Source organism: Hippopotamus amphibius, chromosome 2 (genome assembly GCF_030028045.1).
Source record: "Hippopotamus amphibius kiboko isolate mHipAmp2 chromosome 2, mHipAmp2.hap2, whole genome shotgun sequence".
Classification (NCBI taxonomy): domain Eukaryota; kingdom Metazoa; phylum Chordata; class Mammalia; order Artiodactyla; family Hippopotamidae; genus Hippopotamus; species Hippopotamus amphibius.
Genome location: NC_080187.1, coordinates 57,720,938 through 57,747,867, shown reverse-complemented (window position 1 = coordinate 57,747,867; position 26,930 = coordinate 57,720,938). Strand labels below are relative to the sequence as shown.

Here is a 26,930-nt window from a genome sequence, read left to right as displayed (position 1 = left end):
ACTATCCTTCATCCTAAACCATATCCCATTCCTTTCATACCCTTTTCCCCAGATGCCTCTGCTGACAGAGGGGATCCGTATCCATGGGGAGAAGCTGACAGAGCAGCTGAAGCCACTGCACGACCGGTTGTCTTCTTGCTTCCGGGAACTCAAGGAGAAAGTGGAAAAGCTCTATGGGGTTATAACACTGGTAGGCTTTGTCTCAGCAGCCTATGAGCTTTTTCTAGTCTCTTCTACCATTTATGATAGTGATCCGTTTTTCAGATGCCAAGTGAGTCAAAGTAGGGGGCAGGTCGGAGAAGGCATGGTCCACTCTTGATGACCTCCAGCTGTTGTGCTGGACAGTGGTTCTCAAACTTGAATGACCATCAGAACCACTTGGAAGGCTCGTGAAAACACAGATTGCTGGGCCACGTCCCCGGGATTTCTGATTCACTTGGTCTGGGATGGGGCCTAAGAATTTGCATTTCTAAGATGCCCCCAGGTGGTGCTGCAGGGCTGGGGACCACACTGTGGAAACCACACTACTAGAAGTTGGGGTGTCCTAACCCCAGACACTGGTTGTTCCTATCCTGTCTAACCCAACGCCTACAGTCTTTCCTGATCTTTATTTTTTACTTTGGTGAAACGTTTATACCCTTCACACCTTCACAGGGGACAAAGAATTGTGAATTACATTTGACAATGCATGTAGCTGATTTCATGATTTTTTTGGACAGTTGTAACGTTTCTCACACCTACAGTTTTCTTTTTTCCTCCCAAGAAGTTGGGTGGAGAGGTTCATGGGCCAGCCTCTTCTCTCCCATAGCTGATGATATGCTTGGTTCCAGCTTTATTTAACTGCTCTTTTTAACATGAGTTCTTCCTGCTCTCTTCAAATGTTGTATTCTTGAACCCCAGGTTTTCAAAAATTCTCTTTCCTCAAATCAAAGCTCTGAATTTCTTTTCATGCATTCCTGTCCCCATTCCCATACTTTCATCTCTGCTACATTTTTTTTAATATTTAAAATTCAGTTTATTAAAACTAAAAAAAAAGTTCACACATTTTCCCCACTCCCTGCTCCCTACCTTTTGCAACCACCAATCTGTCCTCTCTGTGAGCTCATATTTTTTTTTTTAAGCTCTTTATTGGAATATAATTGCTTTACACTCTTGTACCAGCTTTTGAGGTACACCAAAGTCAATCAGCTGTATTTATACATATATCCCCATATCCCTTCCCTCCTGCGACCCCCCCCCCCCATCCTCGCCCTCTAAGGCCTCACCCATCATCGAGTTGATCTCCCTTTGTTATACAGCAACTTCCCCCTAGCTGTCTATTTTACAGTTGGTAGTGTATACATGTCTATGCTACTCTCTCACTTCTTCCCAGCTTCCCCTTCTCCCCCCGCCCCCCCAACCCCATGTCCTCCAGTCCATTCTCTGCATCTGCATCCTTATTCTTGCCCTGTCACTGGGTTCATCAGTACCATTTTTTTTTTAGATTCCATATATATGAGTTAGCATATGGTATTTGTTTTTCTCTTTCTGGCTTACTTCACTCTGTATGACAGACTCTAGGTCCATCCACATCTGCTACATTCTTCTCTTGAGTATCTTTCTGATCATCTCTCTCTGTCACCCAAGTGTTCAGTCGTGCCTGCCTATGAATTTACCTCCTAACCTGCTGCCAGTTAAGAGTTTTCTTTTAGGAACCTTTGTCTTTTACACAAGTTCCTAGATGGCAAAGACTTGGCTTCCACTCAATAAGTTTAGTTATTCTTAGACCCAGGCCAGTATTAACATTTGAATTTGATATGGTGACCTACTGGAGACATTTCTTTTGAGAGCATATCCACGTTCCTTTATTTCCCAAGATTCACCAGGATAACCATCAGGTTTACAGTTTCAATCGAAAACTTCTATTAGGCCAATATTCCGTTTTTTAAATGGCCAGTAGAAGCTAAGCTAGAGAAGCAGACAGAGGATTTGCTGTTTTATTGATGGGTAATGAACATCTTGGTTTTCCTCTCTCATGAGGCTGCCAGAAAATTAGGGTGAATTTTTTCTCTAGTTTTAGACACAAGGTAGGTTTAACCAAAGTTGTGTCTATAACTAAGAATATAAGGGGATGGAGGAGGGATGGACAGAGAGGGTGGAGAAGGGATGGATTGAGGGGACAGGGATGGATTGGGAGTTTGGGATTAGCAGATGTAAACTATTATATATAGGATGGATAAACAACAAGGTCCTACTGTATGGCACAGGGAACTATATTCAATATCCTGTGATAAACCATTGTGGAAAAAATATGAAAAGGAAAAAAATATATATATATTTAACTGAGTCACTTTGCTGTACAGCAGAAACTAAAACAGCATTGTAAATCAACCATACTTAAATAAAACAAAGTTTAAAAATAGAGAAAAAATATAGAGAGTTGTTTAATTTACAGAAAACAAACTCACAACCTAGATGTTTAAATGTCAGGATGTTGTGATACGCAGTTACAAAATATCTCATTATGTCATATTATAATAAACAAAATAGTATGTCAATAAAATCTTTCGAACTACAAAAAAAGAATATAAGTATTTGCAATATTTAACGACCGATGCAACACAGGCACCAAGCCATCAGGATGGGGTGCCAGCCCCAGTACAGGTGGGCACTCACCACAAGCCAGTGGGGCTGCGCCAGTTCCTAGGGGCTGAATTCTATACCAGCTAACCGTGAGGGATCATGTCTCCTTCAGCCGCCCAACTTGACCGAGAGGAAGCAAAACCGAACAGGGTCCATGGTCCTCCCCTACATCATGTCATCCACACTTCGGAGATGGTCCATCACCTCGGTGACTTCCTCTGTGATCTCCACCTCTTCTAACTCATCTGATAATGCTCCTTCCAGACCAGGATCTGATGGGTAAGGCTTTGATCTTTAATTGCCAGGAGGGGGTGGGGTAACTCCTACCTAATGTCTGCCTTTGGTCCCCAACTGAGACTTGGTCAGTGTGGATGTATCCTCTTCATAGGGAAATAAATCAGAGTACCTGGGTTACTAGCCTTTGGGTCTTTCTCATCGTCTTCCTCATGGGGAATATCATTATTTACGTGGCGGTAGCAACAGTTTCAAAAAATGGAAAAAAAATCACCCAAAATCCTGTCACACCCTATGACCCACCCAATCATATCCAATTTTGTTTGTTTCAGAATAATTTGTAGTTATTGCTTGACTTTTTTTTCATTATTTCAGTTTTTTAAAATAATTTTTAAACTTTTTTTTTAAGAGAACTTTATTTTTGGCTGCATTGGGGCTTCGTTGCTATGTGAGGGCTCTCTCTAGTTGCAGCAAGTGGTGGCTACTCTTCATTGTGGTGCACGGGCTTCTTATTGCAGTTGCTTCTCTTGTTGTGGAACACAGGCTCTAGGCGCACGGGCTTCAGTAGTGGTGGCATGCAGCCTCAGTAGTTGTGGCTCTTGGGCTCTGGAGTGCAGGCTCAGTAGTTGTGGCTCGCAGGCTCTAGTTGCTCCGCAGCACGTGGGATCTTCCCAGACCAGGGCTCGAACCCGTGTCCCCTGCATTGGCAGGTGGATTCTTAACCCCTGTGCCACCAGGGAAGTCCCTAAAATAATTTTAAAATTTATTTAATGAGTAGGCAATGTAATCACATATGAAATTTCAAAGGTACCAAAAGATATATCATGAAAAATCTCCCATCAGTCCCTGACTCAACTCATCAGTACCACTCTCCAGAGGCCAGTGATAGCATTCAGGTCTGTGTTCTTGGTGCCTTTCAGCAGCTCTGTATCGGTACAGAAGTAGTTCCTAAATATATATCCTTCACCACACGTTTTTGATTTATAAATGGCAGTATATAATATTCTCTTTGCCTTGCTTTTTTCACTTACTAGATCTTGAAAATCATTCCATTTCAGGACAGCTCAAAGCCTCCTCTTTTCTTTGAGCTGCAGATATCTCATGATTTCTCTACACTGTGATACACTCCATCCTTGTCTATTGATGGACATTCGGTTGGTTTTAGCCTTTTACTATCAGGAGAGTGATAGCAATGAGTAACTTTAAAAATGTATTATTTTGTAAATACTCAAGTATATCAATATGAGAAGTCCAGAAGCGAAATTGCTCTGTCAAACATATATAGCTTGAGTTTTCAAAATTTATGTTTACATTACAATTTCAAAACCCACTTACAGTCCCACCAACAACACACAAGTGTGCCTGGTCACTCACACCTTGCCACCGAATTGTGTATTATCAGGCCTTCTAATCTTTGCCAATCCGATAGGTAGAAAATATTTTCTTGACATAGGGCTTTTGTTTTGTTGCATTTTGGTTTTCTTTTATTTCTCTTGTTTAGTGTGAAGTTGAGCATCTTTTCATTTGTTTAGTAGATTGTATGTATTTTATTTTCTGTGAACTGTGGTCAGATATTTTGTGTACATTTTTCTGTTGGATATTGGCCCCTTTGTCTGTGATATCAGTTGAAATATTTCCCCCAACTTTTCCTTTGTCTTCTGACTTTGTTTCTAATTTTTTGCTTAGTTGTGCTGATTTTTTTATGCAGTCAAATAAGTTAGTATTTGATTTTATGGCTTCTGGATTTTATGTCATAATTAAAGGCCTTCCCCACTCTAAGATTACAAAAAAAGCAAATTTTAGGTTTCAACTATTTATAATGAAATCTGTGATTCTTTGCAATTTATTTTAGTGTGTAAAATGTGAAAACCAAATTTTTTTCCCTACTTGGCTACCCAGTTCTCCCTATAGCATTTAGTGAACAAACCATTTTTTCTCTACTGATTTGAAATGTTGGCCTTATAAAAAAAATCAAATTCCAATGTGTTCTTTAGTCTGTTTGTGGACTTTTTCCTCATTTCTTAGGTCTACCTGTGTGGTTCATGAACTTGTATTACCACAGTTTTAATTACTATAGATTTCAAAGGTTTTAGAATTTCTAGTAATTTTTTTTCAGAATTTGGCTAGTTTTACTCATTGCTCATTTTTGGATTAATTTGTCCAGAATCTTGTTGTTATTTTTTGGGGGATATGTTGAATTTATGGACTGAATTTGTGGCTTTTTGATGTTGAGCCTTCCTTGCCAAAAACGTGGAGTGCCTTTCCACAGATTCAAATTTAAAATATTTTAAAGGGATGAATTTATAATTGTGTTCAAGTAGAAAAGCATTGCATATACCATGTTGTGATCTACTGCTTAATTTTATACACATGACAAGTATTTAGCATTATTGTGTACTGAATGTTGAATATAAGTTGTCAGTTGACTTAACCCTTATTTATAATTTCATATATTTCCATATTATAATAATCATATCACAAAAAATAACCTGTCCAAATGGCCTTCTACTTGGAAATCACATATGTATTATTTTCTAAATTATTTATCTATCCTTTTCCATTGACATAGATGTCTTTACGTAGTTGCAGTTATAGCACAGATGTAGTTTGGTAATTTGCTTTTCCTCTTTGACTTTTTAGTATAAGCATTTCCCCTATTGCTATATACTTTTATTAGTAGTTTTTAATGATCACTTTCGATGGCTCTCTACCACTGCATCATATGAATGTACCTTAATTAATTCTTCTCCCTACTGTAGAACGTTTAAGCTGTGTCACTCACAGTTTTTTGTTTGATTTGGCTTGGTTGGTTTTAAGAATAATAAGTGTCTTTTTTGGAGTTTAGTTCTATGATTTTTTTTTAATTAGTACAGATTTAAGATAAATAATAGTGAGTGTTAAATATACTAACAATTGGAAAATACAAAAAAATTTGCAGATTCAGACATGTAATCTTTAAAAATAATAATAATAATAAAAGATGATTCACAAAAGGAGAAAATAATTGAAAGAAGAATTGTAGTCTAGAAGCACCTTCCATTGTGACTCCAGTGGTTCTTTAACCAGACTTCCCTGGTACTTTCTCATCCTGTGTTTTCATGGAGAAGGGCAGAATATTTTGTAGAAAGGGGACCTAACGTGTTAGAAAGCTTAAAATGACTTAAGAAGTACAAGAGCCAAATACCATGAGTGACCCTTGTTTGGATTCGGATTCAAACAAATCACTTGCCAAAAAAATTATGAGACAGTTAAGAAATTTGGGATGCTTGATGAAATTAGAGATTTATTCATTTTTTACGAATGATTATGGGGCTGTAGTTATGGTATGAAGATGAATCCTAGCCTTATAGAGATATGCACTGAAATACTCATAAATGAGATGTGACATCTAGGAATCACTTGCAAATAACCCAGTGGGGGGTGAGGACTATGAGTGTCTATAAGAGATAAGATTGGCCATGAGTTGATCACTATTGATGCTGAGTAATATATACGTAAGAGTTTATTATATTCTCTTGGGGACGTCCCTGGCGGTCCAGTGGTTAGTACCCCACGCTTCCACTGCGAGGGGCGCAGGTTTGGTCCCTGGTCAGGGAGCTATCCTGCATGCCATGTGGCACAGCCAAAAAAAAAAAGAGTTTATTATATTCTCTCCACTTTTGTAATGTTTGAAATTTTCCATGAATAAAATGTTAAAAAAAGTCTTTGCCCCCTCTAGTTATCTCATTTTAATATTTACATATTTGATAATTAGTGATACTAAAATTTTTTAAAATTACTTGGATTTCTTTTTTCATGAAATACCTGTTTATCTCCTTTAACAGTTTTTAAAAATTGAGCTACTCATATTTTTTCTTTTTAATTTGTAAAAGTTTCTTGCCATCTAAAATATGTCCAGCAAATAGTTTTAGTTTATGAATGATGCTTTCTGCTGAACAGAAGCTTTTAATTTTTAAATCCTCAAAGCTGATAGCTGTTTTTCTGTTGTCTTATTTCATACTAAAGCTTTTTAAAAAAAAAAATAGGCTTTATTTTTTAGAGCAGTTTTAGGTTCACAGCAAGATTGAACAGAAAGTATGGAGAATTCCCATGTACCTCTGCCCTGGACATGCCCAGCCTCCCCTGCCCTTAGCTTCCAACACCAGAGTGATACATCTGTTACAACTGATGAAGCTACACTGACACATCACAATCAACCAAAGTTTGTACTTTACTTTAGGCTTCACTTGTGGTGGTGTACATTCTGAATTTTGATAAATATATTCACTGTTGTAGTATCATATAGAATAATTTCACTGCCCTAAAAATCCTCTGTGCTCTGCTCACCTACCTCTCCAAACTTTTCATTTTTATGGAGTAAAATCTACCAGTTTTTAATTAAACCAGAACTTATTAAATACCCATTTAGAAGAAGCAATATACATCATAAAGATAGATTTTTAACACCTACCCCCTCCCTTTTTCTCCTCACATTTTGCCACATCATTCCTTCTTTCTCTGTTTCTCCCCCCTGCCCTCACTCTGCCATTTTAGAGTGGGTTGCATACATCATGGCTATGGAACAAGCAGATGGTCTTATTGTAACCACATACTACATTCAGTACAGCCTTATACATTCGGGAAATGTGACATTGACTTTGTCCTTATTCATGGCTGATAGGTCAGTTTTTTTTTTTAAATTTTATTGAAGTATAGTTGTTTACAAGGTGGTGTTAATTTCTGCTGTACAGCAAAGGGGTATATCCGTTTTCATATTCTTTTCCATTATGGTTTGTCACAGGATACTGAACATAGTTCCCTGTGCTCTACAGTAGGACCTTGTTGTTTATCCATCCTATATGTACTAGTTTGTATCTGCTAATCCCAAACTCCCAGTACTTCCCTCCCCCACCCCTGATAGGTCCATCCTGGAGCCGCTTTTGGAGCGCAGAGCGTCGTCAGGGGCCAGAGTGGAAGATCTGTCCCTCAGAGAGGACAGCGAGAGCCGGATGAGCAAGTTCAAGAGAAAAGACTGGAGTCTGAGCATGTCCCAGGTCATCGCAGAGAAAGCATCAGAACCTGATCTGTTGGTAAAACAAAACAAAACAAAGCACCATAGCTTTGCCAGTGCTTTCCCTGAAGCCAGGCATTTCAGCATTCAGTTCACAGCTGTGAGTCACCAGGTGGAAGCCCAGCGTGGTTTCTCAGGACCTAGCAGTCTGGGGTAGGGTCAGATCTCAGATGGTGCTAAGAAAAACATGTACAGAGCTCAGAGTCTCTAAATCAATAATGCCGCAAGATTTCCCCACAATGTAAACATGTGGATTGGTGCTTGGAGTTGTGGTTCTCACCACTGTGGTCCATGAGTCCATCCAAACATTGTCACTTCCCTTCTTTTAGCTTAAAAAAATAAAAGGTATTTTTTCTTCCATAAGCCATGTCAAGTTGTTAAGGGTGGCAGGATCAGCTCTCCCTGAGAATCAGGGTGGCTTATCTCCAACCTAAACAGCACAGTCCAGCTATGATTAAAGTCAAGGCCATGGCCAGCCAGAAAGTAGTCTATGGTCCAGTGATTCCCTGTTAGTGTCCTTGTCCTGGTGCCCACCACGTGCCAGTGCGGTGAGCTTAGAAAGGGCTCCTGGAATTTCGCCCTTTAACAAGTTTCTGCTCTGCAGATAAGGTTGTTCTGAGCATTGACGAGCCTCGCCTTCCTCACCATGAGAATGTCTTGCTGTGTTTTTCCCCCGCCTGCTAGAGCCCAGCCAGGAAAGCACAAAGGCCAAAGAGTCTCCAGCTGTCGGACAGTCGGCTGACACCGTTTCATGGCTCTTCGCCAGCTCAGTCAACACCCCTGAGCCCACCCCCGCTCACTCCTAAATCCACCAGGACCCTGAGTAAGTTTTCCTGTAGAGATTCCTTATATTCATTTTACTAGGGGATGGTATATGTTTATGAATCTGGGCCATTTTTAACCAAAATAGCCACAAGGCGTAGGAGATTATTGTCAAGTAGGTTCAATTCAGTGGTAGTGGGTATAATTCAATTAGATTAGGGTTTGGCAAGGAGTCCTCAGGTTGCTAAGACTCACTGAACTTTTCTATACAGGAAGCCACAGGGTTTCACTGCCCCTTTTCCAATTGTGATGGTATAAACCAGGTAGATCCAGACGAGGACTAGACAGCAAGTGAGTGATTTAGGAACTACTGAGCAGTTAGCAGTGTACTTTGTATGGAGAAGGGTCCAAACTAAGGACAAGAACTAGACCCATCCCGTATGCTACTTACAGTCAGGCTTGGGGGATCAGCAATGCACAAGGCCTGAGAAGAATTACAAGGACACCTTAGTACAGAGGAATGACGGAGGGGTAGGTGATCACACCAGATGAGAGACAGTATTCGGCCAACTGCCAGGCAGGTTTTCCTGGAGGAAGTGGTTATTGTACCTTTTAAATGATAAAACTGGGGACTTCCCTGGTGGTCCAGTGGTAGAGAATCCACCTTCCAATGTAGCGAATGCAGGTTCGATCCCTGGTCGGGGGACTAAGATCCCACGTGCCATGGGACAACTAAGGCCAGGCACCACAACTACTGAGCCCATGTGCCTCAGCTAGGGAGACCGCATGCCCCAAACTATAGAGCCTTCACGCCCTGGAGCCTGCGCACCACAGCTAGAGAGAAACCCACACACCTCAAGGAAAGATCCTATGTGCCTTAACTAAGACCCAGTGCAGCCATAAATAATAAATAAGTCTTTAAAAAAATAAAATAAATGATAAAACTATGACGGTTCAATTTAACCATTATTTATTGACTACCTAGCATGTGATAGATGATTTTTTCTAAGCACTTGGGATATAGCAGAGAACATAGTAATACGCTAAGTTCTAAAAAATATTCTCATCTTCAGCTTAATAGTAAAAGCCTTCAACAAAAAAAGTGAGATTTTTGCTTAAGAACTTTTTGTGAAGCCTTCAGGTGATTGAAGGGTGCTACATTTGTCTCAAGGGATAAGAGGTCTTCTTCATTCTGTCCACAGAAATTATAGAATGAGACCTTAGTGATGTGCTTGACCAGGTTTAGGTGTTACAATGGCCAGCAGAAGTGTCATGGGATTCCTTGGTGAATTCTTCTCTCTGCCACCTTCTACTTTGTGTCATTTCCAGGTTCCCCTTCTTTGCAGACAGATGGGCCAACGACAGCTATTGTCCCGCCGCCCCCTCCCCCCAAAAGCAAGCCCTACGAAAGCAGCCAGAGGAACTCTGCAGAGGTAGGGGGGAGACGGCACACGAGGGGGCCAGAGAGAGCTCACCATTCATGGGAATGCAGCATTGGATTTCCCAAGATTTTTAGTGGGCAGGTTTTCCCATCAATTTGTCACTCTAATCGATTCTTGGCTCATTCCTAAAACCATAAAGATAGGGGAGTTTTCAATGGGAAGGAACAATATGCAAACAGAACTTTCATCAGATTGAAGGTACCTCACCCTGGGTGCAGGGGAATGAAATAAGAAGTGACTTCTGGTTCACATTTGAAGAGTTTACTTCTTCTGCATGACTGACAGTCATTCTGGAAGGGCTTCCAATGGGTTTCCTTCATTCATTCAGCACCTGTTTTTTGAGTCCCTACTGTATATATGCCAAGTACCCAAGTATTGGGGATACAGCAGTGTTGGTGTATATCTGATTAACGCAAGGGAAAAGAGGAAGATTAAATCAGTCTTATTTTCCTTTTCACCTTGCAAAGACAGTATAGGTAAACTCAGATCAATTAGAAGCTAACATAGAATGTTGGAAATGTGGATAAGGCAGAATTGGGAAGAAAGGTAAGACTCATCTCTCCTTTCGTGTGTCTGCCCCACCAGATTGCGCCCCCACTGCCTGTCCGAAGAGAAGCCAAAGCCCCACCCCCTCCACCTCCAAAAGCTCGGAAATCTGGCATCCTTTCTTCTGAGCCTGGATCCCAGTAACGATCTTCTCCTGTCTCTGGAACTCTGAGCACCTGGACCACTGATGCCTGGGAGCTGGCCTCAGGGAGGCAGTGTCCTCATTGCACCGGTCCCCTGCTGGCTGCCTTTTCTCAACTGGGATTGAGGTTCATGAGCTCAAAACTGGTTTCATTCTTTCGAAAGCTTCTCTTTGATCGATGCCTGAGACCATGCCCTATCTCCTCCAGTACACGAGGAAGCCTGGAATTGGCCATGTCCTATGTTTCTCCCTCACCATTATTGCATTTCAGCCTCCAGCACAGAACCACCGGGGTCTACAAAAGCCTGGATAAGTTCTTCGGTGGTGGTGATGGTGGTGGTGGTGGGAAAACCCCAGTAACCTACGCCTTGGAGGAATTTCTGGCTTTGCTTCTGAAAAGCTGTGCTTAAGACGTAGTTTTCTCACGTGGACATACCCTATTCCATACAATATATTGGAAGAGACCAACATCAAGTACTTTGGTAGCCAGAATCATCTATCTTTCGGAGGTCTCCTGTGTCTCCTTTGCGGAAAAGAACATCTTTTTAATGGAGGTTGGCTGCTTTCAAGTATGAATGGCTATCATTATTGAAAGAACATGGACTCAATCCTGAGCCCTGAGCGCCTGTGTCCCCCCACCCCCACCCACCTGTGACGTGGGAAAGCTGCCCCACCCCCTCCCCAGGAGTCCCTCACACTCCCGACTAATGGTTCTAACTGCACGGCAGTCACTCCTTCCTACCACGGACTCCCGAAGCCCTGTCTTTTGCACACAGTTTCTTGTCCTGTTACCTCTGAGCTCAAATCACTGGATATAAGGGACTTAGAAGCCTGGATTGAACTGCTTCTCTTCCAGATCCCATGGGAATGGCTCGGCAGCCCCTGTCTACAACCTGATTTTACCCTGGAGAATACAGTGCAATATCTCTCTTTGATTATTTATTCTTCTTGATTGTAGAATTAATTTGGTGACGTGTTCATGGTACTCATGTCACTCCTTTCTTCAGAAGAAAAAGTGGGGTGATTCAGAGGATCAAATATTACCACCAGATTCATAAACAACCACACAAAGTTAAAGACCTTTTGGGCTGGAAGGGCCTTAAAGGTCATACAAACACACCCCCACCCCACCCCTCATTTTGTAGATAAGGAAATTGAAGGCTAAACACAGAAAATCCTACTACAGATTCTTACTAATAAACCAGCCGGCTCATTGAGGTGATAGCAGATAACATCTCTAGAAGACAACCTTGACAAATTCTTCAATCCCTACCCCTAGTTGGAACAACAGTGGAAATGTCCCACATACTTCTATACTACTTAGGTGTTTATGGCAAAATAGAAACCTTTTCGACTGTGGACGCCCTGGGTCAACCCATGGGTATGTTCACCGAGGGCTCTTCCACAGCCTGGCCAGATCCCCTTTCCTTCAAGGTAGAGGAGAAAGAGATATTTCACCTCTGAGAATTTGGGTTTGCTCGCCTGCCTCTTTGTGTGCCTGTTTCACCGCTTTTAGGAGAGAGGTGAATTCATCACAGGGTCAGGGAAGTAAAAACCTCTGAGACATGTCCCGCATTATTCAAGAAATGAGTGTGCATATTTAAAAGCGCCGCGTTCTTTCCTTGGCTTCATCTAGGAGCACCTGCAATGTGTTGTAACAGGAAGACACCCGGGCTCTGGAAGTAACCCGTTGGGGTTTGAATCAAGCCAGCGCTGTCCTCTCTCAGCTTTGCAAACTCCCTCAAATTATTTAAAATTCTCTTGAGCTTTCATGTCTTCACCTTTCAAAATGGGGACCATTGCTACCACGCAGGCTGCTGTGGGGTTCAAGTGAGACCAAATATGTGAGGTAGGTCCTCACGAAATGGGCCTTTCTTGTCTCTGCTGGACCTAAGACCAGGAACTCTCCACAAGGATGATTGATGTTCCTTTTTTGTTTTTTTAAGATAATTTGGAAGGTTCGTGCAGGTTAGTTCTGCACACAACAGTCCATCTCCAAAAGGTGGCATCTTATATAATTACTTATGACTAGAGACAAAGTGTTAATACGACCTGGATGGGGAGGGGTTGGGGGAGGTGGGGGAGACCTCCCTGGTGGTCCAGTGGTTAAGACTCCGTGCTTCCAATGCAGCGGGCACAGGTTTGATCCTTGGTTGGGGAGCTAAGATTCCACATGCTGCGCAGCGTGGCAAAAAAAAAAAAAAAAAAAGACCTGGAGGGGATTTTAGGTGGCAAGGAAAGAGCAGGAAGGGACAGAGTCTGCAGGGCTGACATGGAGCAGCTTCTGAGGAGTTGCCAGGCAGACTGGCTGGAGGGGTTTTGTGGGCCTCACCCCGCTTTCCATGCTGCCGTTAAAATAGGAGGATGTAAACTAGGTCACAAAAGAACAAACCTGAAGCATATTCCTTCTGAGCCGTGGGGATGAAGCATGTAGCCTGGCCTTTGGTCAGAGGCTGGGTCAGACATCCGACACACCGGTGCCTGAATACCTTCCTTTTTTTAACATAACATTTTCCCATAGGATTCCCTTTCCACGTCCATGGAAATCCTAGGTCTCTCCTGCCTGAATACAAAGAATTCCAGGTAATGTTGTGAATAGTTGGTCATGGGGGCCTTTGGATGGTCCGTCTCTTTGGGAAGCCATTAGGTCAGAAAGAGTCATATTTGACAAAAGATGCTAAATAATGTCTGTCCTGAAATAAAAGAAAGAAACTTCAAAGAAATGCCCTAGGATTACCTTAAGTGTAAGAGAGATGAGGGGCAGGACATAGAAAAGAGAAACAACTGGTCTTTATTTTCCTTAATAAGTATTGAAAAGACCTTGGATGTAATCCCCAAATTGTCACAACCTTTGTCGATGTTGGTTTATGGGATTTCTTTTTAAATCCCCCTTTCCCCCCCCCTCTCTGTCTTGGTGATTTGTCTTGCTTTGAGATTTTTTTTCAAGAACTATTTCATTCAATGTATATTAAGCTCTTCCTGAATGCCGGACACCTTCCTAGAACCCCAGGCTGTGGCGACCCATTGTGTTCCAAGGAAACAGCCCCTGAACACAGGGACCTAGGTGTGCTGTGGGATTGGCAGGAGAGTGGCGTTAGAGGAAAAGGAAACCCTAAATCAGGCTGCTGGGCCATGGGTTGCTTCCCCCTCCTCCACCTTCACACCTTGATTCCAGAATTACAGTCATTTTCCCCATCAGAGAGACCCGTTAAAAACAATGGCCACCCTCAGATTCCTAAGACGAAACCAGGGATAAAGCAGCATTTGAAATAACAATCTTGCTTTGCTACCTTTTCCCAAGCTTCAAGAGTCCTGCTCTACTTGCCCCCAGATTGTGGAGTGATTTCTTGTTTTAAAATGAAGACATAACTGGGACTTCCCCGGTGGTCCAGTGGTTAAGATTCTGTGCTTCCACTGCAGGGGGCATGGGTTCGATCCCTGGTCAGGGAACTAAGATCCCGCAAGCCACACGGCACAGCCAAAAAATAAAACAAAATTAAGACATAACTTACATACAGTTAAGGGCACAAATCTTAGGTGTACAGGTGGATGCACTTTTACAGTACTGTACGCTCATGTCACCACCTCTCAGATCCACAAGCTACTCCCAGCCCCACAGAAGTTTCCTGCAGGTCCATGCTGTCGCTTTATAAAAGGCATTTGGAAGGCCCTTCAATTTGTTCCTTACTTCTCACTTCTCAGGTATAATGAAAAGGGGAGAAAAACCCCACCATCAACACAAAACAAGACTCTAAAGGATGTACCTTTTGACAGGTCAATTTTTAGTCAGTCCCTGGACCTCTGTTTCCTCATGTAAACATATGTATTTGAGGTTACATGATTTTTAGAATCCTTTCAGCCCTAGCTTTTATTCTAAATGAATGAAAAAGAGAGTCAGAAGAAAACTAAGTTTCTCTTCAAAGATTTTTAGGTGCATACCTCATGATTAAGTAGGATTGTAAAATTAAATTGGAAAAGGTAAGTTGCTCTTTGTGTAGGTTGAGAGTGGAAACATCGGTTCTAATCTGCAAAAGGAACAAGTTTCCTTTTCAAGTTGATGACTTCAGGCTGATTCCTACAATCCAGCCAAGGCTCAACTCTTATATTCTGCCCAGATTCGTCCATTAGTCACATTTTGTGAGTTGTTCATCCAAACTTTGTCAAAAGCTCAGTTGCTTTGATTTTGTAATCTAGTTGGGTTTCAAACATGAACAGTTAAGATGTGCGTTGAAGTAGAAACATTTTGTTCAGATTTGCTGTTATTTATTTTTTAAATTAAAAATGGAAATGTATTTTAAAGTTTATTGTGTATTTAGTTGATTATTACCCTCATATTAATGAAATGAACTCATTCCTGAACTTTTCCTTATTGACACATCACACCTACAGTCTCTTCTGGTCTCATTTCATTGCAGGTCCTATTTGTTTAAACTTGTACTATGGGGTCATCAAGTCATCTTTTCCTGGAAGCAGTAAAAACTGCTAACAACTTGGTTCTTCCTCTACTTCCACCCACACCCCATTCATCCCTAGGCATCTGAGCTGACAGTTTTCTGATAACAATTTATTTAATACAATAAGTCCTATTTCTTCACTCATTGACCACAGATAGGCAGAGGTAAAGGGAAATAAAGAGGTTAAAAGGAACATCTAATATCTTACTTGGAAAGGATGGGAAACGATTCTCAATCTAAGTTCAGCGAACTAGGTTGAACCTGGGAACAGGCTACACCCCAGACCAATTAGATCAGAATTTCAGAGAGAAGAGAGTGGGACACTGGCATTAGTATTTCTTTTAAATCGCCCCACGTTATCACAATGGCAGGCCAAGGTTGAAAACATTGCCTTAGAGGAAATAACAGGTTTAGAAAGTCAGTGTTCAAGGTGCTTTTCGTAAAACTCCCTGCTGGTGGTGGGTCAGATTGGAAAAAAGAGGGTAGCCTCATTTCAGTTAGAATAGCTCCACTGTTTTAAGTCTGGGTTGATGCATAGATTTTTTTATTTTAAAGAAAGTGTCCCTCTGCTTTAAAACATGCGCAGCTTATTGTTTTTTAGAGCAATAATGCTCCACTCTCTGTGTGCATCAGAATCACCAGAATGCTTGTTAAAAATGCAGATGGCTTGGGCCCCAGAGACTCTGAATCAATAAACTTGGGGAATCTTATTGGATCTAGGGTCCCCATTGAGAAATACTGCTTTAAAGCATCTTCCACTGTCAAGATATGTATGTGCTGTTATCTTGTGCAGTGATTCTTAGCTTTTTTTCCCCAGTCACTGTAAGGATACTATGACTTCTAAAACTTTGGCTAAAAATGGTCTGTCTTCAAGCTGTTCTGTTACTTGATCATTTAAAGCCATGTGTATATCATTTGGTATGTTTCCCCATCCTTTATTTTGAAAGGCTGCAGACTTATCTTTGAAGCTATGTTTCCCCATTTTTTATTTTGAAAGATTTCAGTCTTTTCTGAAGTTCTTCAGATTCAGGAAAATGTTTAAAATTTTAATAAAGTGGTCATTTTTTCTCCTTCCTCTTAGTCACTTGGGCCATTTGAGAATCAGATACCCAACATGTTCATGTAAGTTGCAAATGGCCATCCCACCCTCTAACCTCAGCATCAGGCCTCTAACCTCAGCATCAGGGAGCTGGATGAGCATCTTCTTTGTTTTTGTTTGTTTTTTTTTTTTAATTTTGGGCTGCATTGGGTCTTTGTTGCTGCGCGCTGGCTTTCTCTAGTTGTGGTGAGCCGGGGCTACTATTCCTTGCAGTGCGTGGGCTTCTCAGTGCGGTGGCTTCTCAGTGTGGTGGCTTCTCTTGTTGCAGAGCATGGGCTCTAGAGTGCAGGCTCAGTAGTTGCAGCATGCATGTTCAGTAGTTGTGGCACATGGGCTTAGTTGCTCCGTGGCATGTGGGATCTTCCCAGACCAGGGATTGAACCCATGTTGCCTGCATTGGCAGGTAGATTCTTAACCACTGTGCCACCACGGAAGTCCGAGCATCTTCTTTGTATCCCAGTCAGGGAGGCCCACAGCTACCTCTGAAGAAATTGTCCCAAAGACATACTTTGGTGAAGGAAACCTGATGTTCCAAACAGGAGGTATTAAATAAACGAGTGTGGCCTTCTTTTTGTAATGTGTTAACTAATGTAAAGATAGTTTTTGTAAAAACAAAAATAGTTCCTGAAGTGATTGTCGACTTGAAGCCTCTTATTCTGCCTTGTAAGTAATGATTAATGAAATAATGAAGATTTGCCTTTTGTTCTGTAAAGAAACATAAGGTAGATTGTAAACCACATCACTGCCTAATGTTATTAAAGTGAAATTGAGGTATCAAATTCTTTGATTCAGTTTTAGAGATTCATCAATAGGAGATATTTGGGAAACCTAGTGTTGTATGGTAGTAAATATATTTTTTATTTTAGTTTATTTTTAAAATTTATTTTTTGACTGCATTGGGTCTTTGTTGCTGGGTGCAGGCTTCCTCTAGTTGCAGCCAGCGGGGGCTACTCTTCATTGCAGCTTCTCATTGTGGTGGCTTCTCTTGTTGCAGAGCGCAGGCTCTAGGTTCTCGGGCTTCAGTAGTTGTGGCACACAGGCTCAATAGTTGTGGTGCACAGGCTCAGTAGTTGTGGTGAATGGGCTTAGTTGCTCCGTGGCATGTGGGATCTTCCTGGCTCAGGTCTCGAACCCATGTGCCCTGCATTGGCAGGTGGATTCTTAACCACTGCGCCACCAGGGAAGTCCATGTATGGTAGTAAATATGTGTATTAAAAAGCAAGGGTTTTCTCCCTCATGGAATGTTTCTGACCCCTGTTCAAATTCCTTAGCACAGGTCCTGCTCTTTTCTGAAGGGGAGGATGAAGGCTCCATCTGTCTGATTAAAAGAGGAAAAAAGGCTTAGATCTTTGCCGTGCATACAGAGGCACAATTTGTTGCTGTGACATCAGGCATGTTATCTGAAATTTGGTTTTTCAAATGGTCTTATAGCCACTGAGGAATTATGAGGATCAATGAGAATGCTAGTGTCATAGTGTCTGGGACCACATGGGGAATTGGTCACCAGGAAAACTAAGTTGACACATGAGCCCCAGTAATCAAATAACTGGGCTTCCAAATCCAAGTTCATTGGCTGCTCATTATAGTGTGATACAGGAGCATTGACCTTGGAACCCAGCAGAACCAAGCAGGTCCTGTAAACTCTTGGAGCCCTGGTTTCCTCATTTTAAAGGGGAGACAATAATACCTACTTTCCAAGGTCGTTACAAGGGTTAATGAAAATGTTTATGCCTCTGTCTAGCCCATTCTGGAGGATGAATGGTGGCTGTGCTGTTTGACCAGGGGACACAGGAACACATGAACCCTGTCTTCAACTGACTGATCCATATGTTTCTTAAGAGAAATACCAAAAAGATCAGACAAGTGAATGCTATTATTTTTAGGCCTTGGTCCAAACCTCAACGCGTAACGCTTACTCTGATGACCTTGGAGGGACCCCATGGAGCTAGAAGGAGCATTGGACCAGGAGCCCAGCGAGACCTCCTCTCCCCACGGCCTCTCTCAGGTTCTGGTTGACTTTGAAAGGGATTGGAGACAATCTGGCAGGGAAGCTTTGGCCATGGCCCCGTCTTGCTTCTGTAGGGTATGGTCAAAAAGAAAGCTACCACCCCATAGAAAACTGGACTGACTCATTACTGGGCCCGGACCAGTTGTCGTGTGGGTGCAGAGTGGTGGTGGTGGAGGTGAGTCATAAGTTTCCTTTAGTCAATAATAATAGTGCCTGTGTGTTCTCATCTCCTCTGCCCCGTCAACATACTTGGGGGCCTGTCTTGGGGGCTTACAATGTCCCTCCCCTACCAGAGTTCCGAATTAGAGAGAGACTTAACATTTATGCCACTTTATTTGCAGCCCAGCACTTCATCATGTAACATGTGCAGCCTTGCATAAGAATTTCCGAAATTCACACAATTTACAGATATTAAATGGGTCTCAGATTTCAAAGTCAGGATTATACTTGTGTGGTCAATTTTTTTGGTCCAGTGGATTTACATCTTCTTCTGCCCAGTTTCCTCTTCGATCAGACTTTCCTGAAAAATATGTCAGTAACAAATATATCAAGGTTGATTTTCTGAGCTGAATTTCATTATGTTGTTGACACTTTAATTTCTAAAATATTGATATAGAAAGAATAGATCCATTCGTTTTTGCACACTAGAAAATGTTGGAGAGGTAGACTGTGTCTTTTTAAGTCGTTTAATAACCATAAGATCTACATTAATAGTTTAAGGATAGGGTGTGAGGACAGAGGTGAAAGAAAGGTCTGATCCGTTTATCTGTTGTTAATCCAGTCTTTGCCTCAATTCTGTCTTTCTAATGCTTCTAATGTTTGGAAAATGTCACTGCTTGCTATTATTTTTTATCATGAGGTAAGCAGGATTAGAAAAAGAAAGGAAATAAATATGTCCACTTTTTCTTTGTCCTATGGGTGTACAAGTTGAAGTCAATGGAGAAAATAAAAACTTGTTTAGCTTTGTATATGATATATTCAGGCTTTTTCCGCTCCTGGGCATAAATGAAAATTCACTGTAATGCCTTCTAACCGCTGCACATAAGTGGACCATGGAGCTCGGAGAACATCAACATTGAATTCAGGATTCAATTTCTATATTCAATTCTCTTTATACATTTTTTAAAATCAAAAACCTATGTTGGGTTAGTAGATATCCATTTTGGGTGGGAATTTGGAAAGTTGGTATCGTCCAACCAGACAACTGAAAATCAAATCTGTGGCTCTGAATTGTAAATTTACTAGTTTGGGACTTTTTATTCCCAAGAGAAAAGAATTAATTACAGCACCACTTTTGATTCTACATTTCCCAGGGAAAACTGTGTTATACCAAGAAATATTGAAGAATCCGGTGGAGAGGTGTGGATTAGCCAAGAGAAGAATAGTCTAGGGGGTTTGATGAACATACATGAAGAACTGACATGTAGCAGTGGGAAGAAATTTGTTTCCTCAGTCATCCCAAAGTCTAGAGCCAAGATTAGGAAATACAGGTTGCAAAGAGATTTCAATTTAAGAAAGAAAGAAAGAAAAAAAGGTTCCAACCATTAGTACTGTCTAACCACTGAAAATGTGTGTTAAGAAATGGCGAGGGCCCAGAACAGGAGAAATTCAGGCATTCAGGAAGGCAAGCCCTGCAGTGGCTGAGAGGTGGTTGTCCTAAGTGGATGACCAAAGAGGTGGTACCCAGGGCCCATCCATCTCTCAAGCTCCATGTTATTAACCCTGTTAACTCACCAGAGCACCTTTCAGGTCCCTGAGTGGAGAACGGTGCTGAATGATGCACTCGAAGTGCTGAGTTTCTGCTGGTTGATTGACCTCTTTGGCTATCTGCCAAAAAAAAAAAAAAAAACAGGGATGTAATTCTTGGAGATGGAGATAAAGAAATGGGATTTTCCATTTCCACCAAAAATTGTGTGTGGAAAGTGAAGTCAAGGGGATTGTGGGACTGAGAACATTGCATATTGAGATGGGGACTTTAAAAGAACATAGAAAGGCTGTCAGACACTTTTACAAATTGGTGTGCAGTTCTGGAGGAAATGGGCGATAATAAGGAGAGAGAGAATTTTTCTCCCTAGAGGTGATAAGAATGAAGTACTTTGAGCCTTGTGACGGGATGGTATACAAAAAAATACAAGAGCCTATAGTTGTGACTAAGGTTGATCTTATTTTCTAGTTTGTACTAAGTATGTCCTAGTTAAAGAGAGTTGCTTCACAAATAGTCTGTGAAGAGGGGATGTCAGATTCTGCGCTTGTTTCATACTAAATTATCTTTATTATTTCTCCAAAATGAAGTATTTTTCTTCAGTGAAAACTGAATAGTTTTAAGTTTCTCTAGCTGTATTTCCCATTCTTAGCCCTGTATTGAGTGTCCAGCCCTGAATCATTTATCCTTTAGGGCCTAGTTTGTTTTGCATTAACTTAGAAAACAATAACAACAATCTGTCATTAGTCCACTAACATTTTTTTGGATTAAGCAGCCAAGATATATGGCCTCTCTCATGTAATCCTCACATGGCCCCAAGAAGTCACATTTTATAGATAAAGAAACCAAATACCAGGTGGTCCAGTGGTAAAGAATCCACCTTGCAATGCAGGGGACGTGGGTTCTATCCCTGGTCAAGGAACTAAGATCCCACATGTCCTAGGGCAACTAAGCCTGCATGCCGCAACTAAGACCCCACGCAGTCAAAAATAAATAAATAGCTTTGACATATATACACTACCAAATGTAAAACAGCTAGTGGAAAGCTGCTGCAAAGCATAGGGAGATCAACTCGCTGATGCGTGATGACTTAGAGGGCTGGGATAGGGAAGGTGGGAAAGAGTCATGGGAGGGAGGGGATATGGGGATATATGTATATGTATACAGCTGATTTACTTTGTTGTACAGCAAAAACTGGCACAACAGTGTAAAGCAATTATATTCCAATAAAGAGCTTAAAACATAAAAATAAAAATAAATAAATAAATATATAAATAAATATGAAAAGAAAAAAAACCAAGTACCCTGTGTTAGGTCTGGTACTAGAACTGAAAACTAATTTCTACAGAATGAAATCCAGCATATTTTCCAGTATGAATTTTGTCTCCTTGAACTTGCTAACTCTTCTTTTCTCTAGGGGCCTCCAACTTCTTTGCTTGAGTGCCTGTATCATTAAAAAGAAATTGTAGAGCACGCACCCTTGGTAAGGATACCTATTTATGCTATAAAAATGTACTGCTGACCTAATATCATAGATATTTTTAGAAGATGAAATTTATAAAAACAAAAACAAAGGCAGAAGTTCTAAGATCTTCTTGACTAAGATTTTCTTTCTAAGATCATCTTGCTCTAGAGACCTTGGCTCCATCCCGTTGTTTCTAGTACCTTTGGCAATTCTGTATCCTCAGAGTACAACACACCCCTTTGCGCTTGTTCCTCTAGGAAATATTCCTACTCTTTGTCCCATTAGTTCCTGTCTGAATTGAAAGCAGGAATGGGACTTGACTCTGGAAGTGCTTTATTTCCCCTGGAATACCTAGGTTGGAGCCAAGAATAGGTGGCACTCCTGGGCACACACAGGATTGGCTCATGTAAACCATGCCTCATTTTGAAGCCGAGAGAAACTTACCTCTTGGAAAGAGTCAATCACATTTTCAGCATTTCTCTTTCCTCCAGGGCGCAACCCGTAGGACCAGTGTTGACCGGAGCAGCCCACCACGCAGAGAGTCAGCAGAATAAGTCCAGCTAGAAGTTTTGGAATTGGCTCCATTCTGAGTAACATCAATGCAACCATCAAAATAGACACAGACTAGGTTGAGCAAAGACCCCTTTGGTGAAAAGCCTAACACTGGTGTCACTAACCCGGCAGAAGACAGAAGTGGGAGTCATCTGTGGTTTTCACATGCAGGTACTTGTTTACCTTGAGTTTCCTAGCCGCTGGAGACAAAATCACTCCTTTAAACTCACATGTTGTGTACTTTTCAGAACTAAACTTTTAAAATTTTTGTTATTTATTTAGTATTGAAACTTCAGTATCCCTCCTTTAACAAATTCTTTTTGCCTTGCTATTTTCCCCTCCATGATTGGTTTTCATTCCTGAGATAAAGAGAATTGGGCCATCTGCTCTGAAAAGCGGCTCCTACTAGGAGTCTCTGGCTAATATAAGTTGCTTGCCATTAAATGGCTACCCTATGGTGCTAATTACATTTTGCTGAGTATCTGTCCTCTGGTCTTCCACCATTACTGCTGGCTGGACCATCTGTGAGTATGAGAGAAGACTCAACACTTTTCAAAGCACAGAGTCCCAGACCAGCTGCTTCCCTGGCCAAGGCAGCCTTGAGTTATCTAATGACATGTGGAATTCTCACAAATTAATTTTTACTGGTGGGGAAGAGGATAAGGACAAAAATCAAATATTGGTTGATGAGCTTTTGCAACTCCCCAAAGGCTGGATCTCTGTGGCTAGAGGTGACAAGGGCATGAAGGTCAAGGTTTCTTTAGACACCATACCTGGCCTTAGCCCTTAGGGTATAAAATGTAGCATGCAGTTTAAAAAAAAGTGCTAGAAATACAAAGTGTTTTACCTTTTTGAGAGCAAAGAGTCCCTCCAAATCCCAAGCTTCGTTTGGAGTGTGTTGAATCTGACTTTTCATTTTTCTAGCTTCCTTTTTATATGAAACTTTTCCAGGATCCTGAAATCTTCCCTGCTGGCAAATTGCACTGCATGTGGACTTTTTTTTTTAAATAGTAATTTTTTTAAAGTCTCACATAAAGCCGTTAATGGTGTATGTAATTGGAACACCCACTGGTGTATCTGTTAAATTTACTTAAATCTTGGCCATTAAAACCTCAGCTAAGACTTTTATAGCTGAGGCCACAATTCAGAGAGATTAAAATCTAGCTAGGTAGGATTCCCTTGAGGAAACTGACAGACCCATCAAGAGTTCAAGGAAAATAGCCGTCTTAGAATAAGTCATGTTAAATGCACACATAAAATTTTCACAGAGGAGGCCATGCAGTAATTGTAGAGGTTGAGTCAAGATGCCAGGGAGCTGGCCTCAGCTCTTAGATTTCTCATGTGTAGAAGGAGCTGATTTATAAGAAGTGATTATTGGTACTGTACCAAGCCCATGGAGCATCACTAATTTGGTGGTGTGAGTTTGAAGGTTCCCCAGTCTGCTACCCTCCATGTTTCCTCCTTACTATTTATTTATTTAGTTTTTAACATTGAAGTACAGTTGATTTACAGTGTTGTGTTAGTTTCAGGTGTACAGCAAAGCAATTAAGTTTTATATATATATATATAACTTCTTCATATATGTTTTATATATATACATATATATATTTTTCAGATTCTTTCCCTTATAGGTTATTACAAGATATTGAGCATAGTTCCCTGTAGTTCCTACAGTAGGACCTTGCTGTTTATCTATTTTATATATAGTAGTGTGTATCTGCTCATCTCAGACTCCTAATTTATCCCTCCCCCTCCCTTTTCCCTTTGGTAACCGTAGATTTGTTTTCTATGTCTATGATTTTATTTCTGTTTTGTAAATAAGTTCATCTGTATTTTTTTTTTTTTTTAGATTCCACATATAAGCAATATCATATGATGTTTGTCTTTCTCTGTCTGGCTTACTGTACTTAGTATGATCATCTCTAGGTCCATCCATGTTGCTGCAAATGGCATTATTCCATTCTTTTCTACGGCTGACTAATATTCCATCGTGTATATATACCATATCTTCTTTCTGGAAAGCCTTCTACAGCATCAGAAAGGTAAGGAGAAACACTGTGGTTAGAATCTGCTAAGTACGAAACCATCTAGAGCAGACTTAGGCCGATGGTTCAGCTCATTTCAGTAGATGCTTATTGAGTTAAAAGAGGCAAATCCTTATGCTAAAGGTCATGGGAGTACAAAGATGAGAAATAAGTTACCTGGCATGTGGATGAGACTAACCTCGCTCATATTACAGTCCTGCAAAGTGGATGTCATGATCCAAATTATACAGATAGATGTTCCACCGCAGCAGTGAGCCCTTGGACGTTTTACTTACACAGTGCAAGTGTTTAAAAAGAGAGAACCATTACTCTTTATTACATTTATTTGACTACGTGATTGTCTTCCCCTACTTTACCCCTGAGCTGTAACTCATGATAGTCAAAGATCCCATCTTATTTAAACATCTGTTAATAAATCCCCAGCATTTAGTCAGCATTCAGTAAGAATATGTTGGAATGAATCAATGAGTGAATAAAAGGTAAGGACTTTTTAGCCAGATTAGACCTAATGGTTCCTCTACTTCTACATCAAACGTGTGTTGGTTTTTTTTTTTAAGGAAGTAGACTTTTAAATTTTAATATTTTTTTCTTAAATTACAGAAAATTTAAGTCTTTGCCATCAGATCCCACTCACAAAGTCTAGGGTGGCTTTAAACCAGTTCTCTTCCGCTACTATTTTCAAGGTCTTAGTAAACTCCCAGCACAATTGCACAGTCGCAGTTCAAAGATATGTTTTATCTGACACACAATTAAACCTTCCCACACAGTTGGATGGAAGGCCTGTTACATTTGCTAAGTGGTAAAATGTTTAAAAATAACTGAACATGTGTTCATTTTAGAGCCGGGATTGGCAGTTTCTCCCCGAGTAGGATGCTAAACCAGTCAGTTGTTGCCCAGTGTCCCGTGGAATGATTACATTTACAAGGATTCTGGCAGAAAGAGCCATGTTGTTGCACCCAAATAAACTCCTGCTTTGCCCAGCCATCTCTGTGGAGGTTGTCAGATCCGTGATAGGGTATGGAAGAGGATAAACTTTGAAGTAGGATTGCAAATCGAGGGGGAATTAAGAAATAGAACATAAGTGATGGACTTCATCTCATTTAAATTATTTTGATTATCGCATTTAGTCACTGAATAATTTAAGCACCATTCTGACACAGAGGCGTGTAATCTCATCTCACTATAAAGGTAACTGGTTTTCAACAAGAGTCCATTATGTTCCAACGATGTTTGTTTAAATTGTCTAATTGATTTCCTGTTTGCTGAAAGAGATGTGCTTCTAACAGTGTTGCTTAAGCAGATGTGGTCTTTGGTTAGGACTAATGAAAGGGGAGTTAAGACTTCTGACCCTTATTCTCATGTTAATCTCTTATCTCTGGTTATGCATCCCTGGATTTCTGGTAGCTTATTATCAGTTAGTTTAAATTTTTAAAAAATGCTTTGAAAAAGTTTTAGATGAACACAGCCACATGGTCTGTGAATTCATTCAATATGCGTCATGCCCTCGAAGCCTCTGTCATATATCTCAGCATTGTCATATATCTCAAGGGCAAAGGGCAAATTTGTTTTATTTTCTACATTACCAAATATGAGATTAAACAAATATGCAGTTAATGGAATGTGGAGGTATAGTGACAAACTTTGATCCTTTTCACAGTTCCAAGGATAGATCAATTTACCATGAAGCTGAATTTAGTAAACTGGGTTTAAATAATTGGATTTTACAGTTATCACACGTTTTCTCTAAATTTAGAAATTTCCTAAATTTTAAAGTATGGCTTTAGAGGGAAAATGGCTTCATTTTTAGCATTAAAAAACCACCTCAAAATTATTAAAATGTAACATATGGTTTAGTAATCTTGCTGCTGACAGATGGAAACCTTCTTTGTCCTAATGTAGAATCTCAGCAGGAAGGACTCATGAACTCCTGCTGACATAGCTAAGGTTGTGAAAGGGTTTCAGAGAATTAATCCTTGCATAAGGTACTTTATACCAAAAATGATGTAACTGCTTTTCCTTGTAGAGTTGTACCTTTTAAAGATAATAATTCCTTGGAGATTAAAAAAAAAATTGTATGGCTTTTCATATATTAAAGATGATTTAAAGTTGACTTGGGGCAACTTTACTTCCGATTCATAAAATGAACAGTTGGAGAAAATACTCCAAGTCTTGATATGTGATGGTAAACTTCATAAGAAAATGAATTTACAATATTTCCTACTAAAATGGCTTTGAGGCTATAGTTAAAAGATTAGACTATATTACAGCATAATATGTATTGCTCTAAACAGTTACATGAGTACTGAATTTTCTCAGTATAGATAATTAGCTATTTTTAGGTTTAAAACCTTTTTCTAGCCCTTCCCTGCCCCTCCCCAAACAACTGTTTTTAACCTATGTGTACAATCATGTTTTATTGCTAGGGTTAATGGAGGTTTTACTATTTTGAAACTTCCCTTCTTCCTTAAACTTCTTTCTTCTGGTTGTCAGGCAAGAACATTTTAGGGGCAATGTATTTAACCAACCTAATAAGGCTAGCTGGTAATAATGTTCATCAGCTAAAGAGTAACGCAAATTAAATGAGTTACTGGAAGACAGTCTTCTCTTTTGTTCACCATTAATGAAACGTCTTTGTGTTGTTAGCATGGTGGAGTTTAAGAGGATCATAAAATAATCATGCTTAAAGAAATGACTTTAATGGCACTTTCTTCTTTTTCCACCCAGACCCCCAGGGCTGGTCTTTAAAAAATACTGAAGAAATGTAACTAAATTTGGAAAATTCTAATTTTCAAAAGACAAGAAACTCC

At 40.5% G+C, this 26,930-nt stretch overlaps 2 protein-coding genes across 3 annotated transcripts in view; one reads left to right on the top strand and one right to left on the bottom strand.

Annotated features, from left to right (window-relative positions):
- The window catches only part of DOCK5 (dedicator of cytokinesis 5), a 97,821-nt gene extending 82,620 nt beyond the window's left edge, over positions 1 to 15,201 (top strand). For both annotated transcript variants that reach the window (XM_057724415.1, XM_057724416.1), the window contains 6 exons: positions 53 to 190; positions 2,735 to 2,901; positions 7,757 to 7,925; positions 8,591 to 8,729; positions 9,998 to 10,101; positions 10,696 to 15,201. In XM_057724415.1, the coding sequence (XP_057580398.1) occupies positions 53 to 190; positions 2,735 to 2,901; positions 7,757 to 7,925; positions 8,591 to 8,729; positions 9,998 to 10,101; positions 10,696 to 10,800 (822 nt within the window). In that variant the 3' untranslated portion in view covers positions 10,801 to 15,201. The remainder of the gene's footprint in view (positions 1 to 52; positions 191 to 2,734; positions 2,902 to 7,756; positions 7,926 to 8,590; positions 8,730 to 9,997; positions 10,102 to 10,695) is intronic.
- Positions 15,202 to 18,519: 3,318 nt separating this feature from the next.
- GNRH1 (gonadotropin releasing hormone 1) lies at positions 18,520 to 22,164 on the bottom strand. The gene is made up of 3 exons (XM_057724430.1): positions 21,971 to 22,164; positions 20,094 to 20,186; positions 18,520 to 18,879 (listed from the first exon to the last, which is right to left on the bottom strand). The coding sequence occupies exons 1-3, from the start codon at positions 22,133 to 22,135 to the stop codon at positions 18,838 to 18,840; spliced, it is 300 nt and encodes a 99-aa protein (XP_057580413.1). The 5' UTR covers positions 22,136 to 22,164; the 3' UTR covers positions 18,520 to 18,837.
- Between the last annotated feature and the right edge of the window lie 4,766 nt (positions 22,165 to 26,930).

Bases quoted from the DNA above. Each gene is read 5' to 3' on its own strand.
- GNRH1 (XM_057724430.1), bottom strand. From the start codon at position 22,135: ATGGTTGCATTGATGTTACTCAGAATGGAGCCAATTCCAAAACTTCTA. The intron at 20,187-21,970 runs GTAAGTTTCTCT...TTTTTTTGGCAG, and splicing joins TGATTGACTCTTTCCAAGAG to ATAGCCAAAGAGGTCAATCA. The intron at 18,880-20,093 runs GTGAGTTAACAG...CATATTTTTCAG, and splicing joins GGGACCTGAAAGGTGCTCTG to GAAAGTCTGATCGAAGAGGA.